General features: G+C 43.1%; 1 protein-coding gene across 5 annotated transcripts in view; it reads left to right on the forward strand.

Annotated features, from left to right (window-relative positions):
- The window catches only part of CMTR1 (cap methyltransferase 1), a 54240-nt gene extending 48637 nt beyond the window's left edge, over nt 1-5603 (forward strand). For all 5 annotated transcript variants that reach the window (XM_077281996.1, XM_077281995.1, XM_077281999.1 and 2 more), the window contains exons 21-25: nt 3361-3429; nt 3824-3871; nt 4043-4155; nt 4228-4336; nt 4891-5603. In XM_077281996.1, coding sequence (XP_077138111.1) covers nt 3361-3429; nt 3824-3871; nt 4043-4155; nt 4228-4336; nt 4891-5053 — 502 coding nt within the window. In that variant the 3' untranslated portion in view covers nt 5054-5603. The remainder of the gene's footprint in view (nt 1-3360; nt 3430-3823; nt 3872-4042; nt 4156-4227; nt 4337-4890) is intronic.
- Nucleotides 5604-6069: the final 466 nt, after the last annotated feature.

The raw sequence follows: 6069 nt of genomic DNA on the forward strand, positions 1-6069 counted from the left end.
GACAGTCCTATATATACAATGTATCACCGTAGAGACAGTCCTATATACACAATGTATCACCATAGAGACAGTCCTATATACACAATGTATCACCATAGAGACAGTCCTATACAATGTATTGTTGAGGGAGGATTTAAAGTGATCCTTCACGGTTAACCCAGTGATTTCCAAATTAATATATAAGGTGTTGCCGGCAACTGAAAATGACCAGACGGAGACGTGTGTCTCTGTATGGGGGATCGAGCAGATCTCTGGCCCCCGTTTATTCTGCATGACTTTATCATAGTCATAGAAATTACACTTCAACCAATCAGCATAAGAACACGCTCACGGTTCTTAGCCTATAAGAATGCAGAACTTCAACCAATCAGCATAAGAACACGCTCACAGTTCTTAGCCTATAAGAATGCAGGAACAATCTGTGCGTCAAAGTTTTGTAGAACAATACACCCTCAGTCTCATGTTCTACCGAGGTTCCAACAATCAAGGTCTCATCAAAATCTCATAACAGCTGTAACCTTTAGCCTACTAACAAAATTTATATCAAAACAACAAAATGGAGTCGAAAAGCACAAAATGGAGAATCTTTCTTAATTTCTTCCTTCACAGTATCACCATAGAGACAGTCCTATATATACTGTACAATGTATCACCGTAGAGACAGTCCTATATATACAGTGTATCACCATACAGACAATCCTATATATACAATGTATCACCATAGAGACAGTCCTATATACACAATGTATCACCATAGAGACAGTCCTATATACACAATGTATCACCATAGAGACAGTCCTATATACAATGTATCACCATAGAGACAGTCCTATATACAATGTATCACCGTAGAGACAGTCCTATATATACAGTGTATCACCATACAGACAATCCTATATATACAATGTATCACCATAGAGACAGTCCTATATACACAATGTATCACCATAGAGACAGTCCTATATACACAATGTATCACTGTAGAGAGTCCTATATATACATTGTATCACCATAGAGATAGTCCTATATATACAATGTATCACCGTAGAGACAGTCCTATATACAATGTATCACCGTAGCGACAGTCCTATATACACAATGTATCACCATAGAGACAGTCCTATATACACAATGTATCACCATAGAGACAGTCCTATATACACAATGTATCACCGTAGAGAGTCCTATATATACATTGTATCACCATAGAGATAGTCCTATATATACAATGTATCACCGTAGAGACAGTCCTATATACAATGTATCACCGTAGCGACAGTCCTATATACACAATGTATCACCATAGACAGTCCTATATACACAATGTATCACCGTAGAGACGGTCCTATATATACAATGTATAACCGTAGAGACAGTCCTATATATACAATGTATCATCATAGAGACAGTCCTATATACACAATGTATCACCGTAGAGACAGTCCTATATATACAATGTATCACCGTAGAGACAGTCCTATATATAATGTATCACCATAGCGACAGTCCTATATATACAATGTATCACCATAGAGACAGTCCTATATACAATGTATCACCGTAGAGACGGTCCTATATATACAATGCATCATCAGAGACAGTCCTATATATACAATGTATCACCATAGAGACAGTACTATATATACAATGCATCATCATAGAGACAGTCCTATATACAATGTATCACCATAGCGACAGTCCTATATATACAATGTATCACCATAGAGACAGTCCTATATATACAATGTATCACCATAGAGACAGTCCTATATACACAATGTATCACCATAGAGACAGTCCTATACAATGTATCACCATAGAGACAGTCCTATATACACAATGTATCACCATAGAGACAGTCCTATATACACAATGTATCACCATAGAGACAGTCCTATACAATGTATCACCATAGAGACAGTCCTATATATACAGTGTATCACCATACAGACAATCCTATATATATACAATGTATCACCATAGAGACAGTCCTATATACACAATGTATCACCATAGAGACAGTCCTATATATACAATGTATCACCGTAGAGACGGTCCTATATATACAATGCATCATCAGAGACAGTCCTATATATACAATGTATCACCATAGAGACAGTACTATATATACAATGCATCATCATAGAGACAGTCCTATATACAATGTATCACCATAGCGACAGTCCTATATATACAATGTATCACCATAGAGACAGTCCTATACACAATGTATCACCATAGACAGTCCTATATACAATGTATCACCGTAGCGACAGTCCTATATACACAATGTATCATCATAGAGACAGTCCTATATATACAATGTATCACCATAGAGACAGTCCTATACACAATGTATCACCATAGACAGTCCTATATACAATGTATCACCATAGCGACAGTCCTATATACAATGTATCACCATAGCGACAGTCCTATATATACAATGTATCACCATAGAGACAGTCCTATATACAATGTATCACCGTAGAGACAATCCTATATATACACTGTATCACCGTAGAGACAGTCCTATATATACAATGTATCACCATAGAGACAGTCCTATATATACAATGTATCACCATAGAGACAGTCCTATATATACAATGTATCACCATAGAGACAGTCCTATATACACAATGTATCACCATAGAGACAGTCCTATACAATGTATCACCATAGAGACAGTCCTATATACACAATGTATCACCATAGAGACAGTCCTATATACACAATGTATCACCATAGAGACAGTCCTATACAATGTATCACCATAGAGACAGTCCTATATATACAGTGTATCACCATACAGACAATCCTATATATATACAATGTATCACCATAGAGACAGTCCTATATACACAATGTATCACCATAGAGACAGTCCTATATATACAATGTATCACCGTAGAGACAGTCCTATATATACAATGTATCACCATAGAGACAGTCCTATATATACAATGTATCACCATAGAGACAGTCCTATATATACAATGTATCACCATAGAGACAGTCCTATATATACAATGTATCACCGTAGAGACAGTCCTATATATACAATGTATCACCATAGAGACAGTCCTATATACACAATGTATCACCATAGAGACAGTCCTATATATAAAATGTATCACCGTAGAGAGTCCTATATATACATTGTATCACCATAGACACATTCCTATATATTCAGTGTATCATTCGCTTCATGAGAAAGAGAAGAATCCAGTAAAATTTCCCAATCCTGAGGATACAGAAGAAGTGATCCTTATGTCCCGCGGATCCCTCCGATCCCTGCCGCGTAATCAGAAATTGCCGATGATGATGGCGGTACTAACGTGTCCTCTGCCTCCTCAGGATACAGCTGGCTGAGAAGTTTGTGAAAGCCGTATCTAAGCCCAGTCGCCCGGACATGAACCCCATCCGGTGAGTAAAACCGAGGAAATGACGAAATAAAAAATAGAGGAGGTTCTAGTCCGTGAGACGCCCCACCATGTATATGGCCCCCGTGTCCTGCACAGGTGACTGGGACAACTACTAATGGCCGCCAGCACTCTGCCCGTAGGAGGGCTGATGGACGAACCTCCCACCTACACTGCGCTTCTCCTTTGTCACAGTGTGTCAGTGCAGACAATCCTATGGGAGCTGAACACTGCAGACACCAACATTTGCCTCCTATCTAGGACTTCAGGGGGATTACGCGCTTAGGTCAGGGTGGGCTATAGGCCCCCGGCGTTATCTAATGATTAGATCTTAGATCTAGAGATCTTAAGACACCAAGTTGCAGCAATGATTTGTAATATCTGCCGCTTCTCCACAGGGTGAAAGAAGTTTACCGACTAGAAGAAATCCAGAAGATCTTCTTGAGGTGATTCCCTCCTGCTCTCCCTTACTCTCCAACAACATGGACATACCAGATGGGAGGATTATTGGGGTTCTGTCTCCAACGTGCCCTAACAGGCATCTTTGGCTGGGAGTTGTAGTTCCACAAGAGCTGCGGACCCCAGATGTAATGTCTACTCTTTTGCTTTGGGTTTAGGTTGGAGATGAAGATCATTAAGAGCTCGGGTGGGATGCCGCGCCTCTCCTACACCGGCAGAGATGACCGCCACTTTGTGCCATCCGGGCTGTACATTGTGAAGACATTGAACGGTGGGTGCAGAGTGTGCCGTGGGTGCAAATACGCGGACCCCGATGCTGATAATGACCTGTGTCCTCCTACAGACCCCTGGACCATGGCCTTCAGCAAGAGCCACAACTGCAAGTACTTCTACAACCACAAGACCCACATATCCACTTACGAGGTCCCAGTCGAATCCATTGCACCATTTCAGTAAGTCCGGAGCACAGAGCGCCCTCGTGTCAAGTACCGACTCATATCCTCGTGTTTCAGTTCCTTACCAAGTTCTCTGCCTGCTGTCAGTGAATTGAAACTATATCTTATGCCGTCTATCTATTATATAGGCTTAAAACCGGTCCTGACCTCAATGTATTCACACAGCTGAGGTTCTGCTACAATTGTATTGGGTGTGGACAGTCGTCAGCCTGAACTGCGGAATGGTTGACGTCGCCGATACATTGTAACAAACCGTCAGGACAGCACAGATTTGTGCTGCTCAGGAGCTTAGATCACAGAGGATGGCCTAGACTTAAGCATTGCAACAAACCCTCAGCTGTGAGAGGCATTGGGTCAGGACAGGGTTGTGGCATCTTAACTTAAATAATGTCTCACTTTAATAACAGCAAGCAGAGATCTTGAAATTGGAGAGGATTGAATATAAGTTTGTCAGAAGGTCTCCTACATCTGTGGTTACAGCTGCCCGTTATATCGGGGTATGGTCGGCATTTCCCGCGTGTCTTTAACACCTGTTTTGTGTCTCCTCGCAGTGTCTGCTTCTCGGCGCGCCTCTTCTGGGAGTGGTGTGAGGGGGTGCAGATCCACGAGTCTCAGAAACAAGACCCCAACACGGACAAGCTCTCCAAAGACGCCGTCCTGCACTTCATCCGGATGCATCAGCCCTCGTCCTCGGCAGGTAGAGAGGAAAGGTAGTGACCAGACGGACATCTCCGCGGACCTGCCTCCACCTCTTCATCATCGGCTGCTCCTGTGGGACTCCGTGCTGGGACGGCTGCCAGAGACTTGTATGAAGGGGACATGGAGGAGACGCAGCCCCGCTCCTTCCCACTTCATTAATGAGACGTTTACTGCACTGCGGACGAGGGACCGGTTGGCGTCTAGTCTCTTTTAACTCCCGGGATTTAGTTCAGTTGAACTACAGGACATTTCTTTCTCCTACGTTGCAGATAGTCGCCCGTCCTAAGAGCCGAGCGCAGGGGATTGAGGGGTTCGGGGTCGCCCCCTATAAGCCATCTGTGACTCTAGGGACACAATTGTGATAAATGGCATGGAATAGAAGATCTGAGCACGGGGGTGGGGAGAGGGATCTGCTGCAGCCTCGCACCCCCTCCATCAATCCTTGTACTCGCTTTGAATCATTGTCCTGTCGGCGTGTGTTTTAATGCATGGTTTGCCTTGTACCCATGTCATCAGGAGCGCACCCCACTCCTACAGCAATAAAGCACTAGAGTTTGGATTTAAAGCCGGGTCTTTGCTCCTCAGGGGGGATCAGTACAGATCGTCTAGCCCATGCCAAATAGTGGGATGAAGTATAGAATGTACACGGTGTATGGAGAACGGGTCTCACGTCTAAATCATCAAATTCCGGTTTCTCTATCGCTTCATTGGGGAGACACAGGAAACCCTGAGTGTATGCACAATGGGAGTAGACGCGAGGCAGCAAAAAAGGCCAACTCCTCCGCGGCAGGCTGCACCACCGACTGGCAGAAAACTAACCAGGCTTTGTTTAGTGTCCAAGGAGGCACCAGGGACATCTCATTCCAAACCATAGCACTTGTGGGACATTCATTCCAAACCATAACACTTGTGGGACATCTCATTCCAAACCATAGCACTTGTGGGACATCTCATTCCAAACCATAGCACTTGTGGGACATCTCATTCCAAACCATAGCACTTGTGGGACAACTCATTCCAAACCATAGCAC

The sequence above is a fragment of the Ranitomeya variabilis genome, chromosome 2 (genome assembly GCF_051348905.1).
Source record: "Ranitomeya variabilis isolate aRanVar5 chromosome 2, aRanVar5.hap1, whole genome shotgun sequence".
NCBI classification, from domain to species: domain Eukaryota; kingdom Metazoa; phylum Chordata; class Amphibia; order Anura; family Dendrobatidae; genus Ranitomeya; species Ranitomeya variabilis.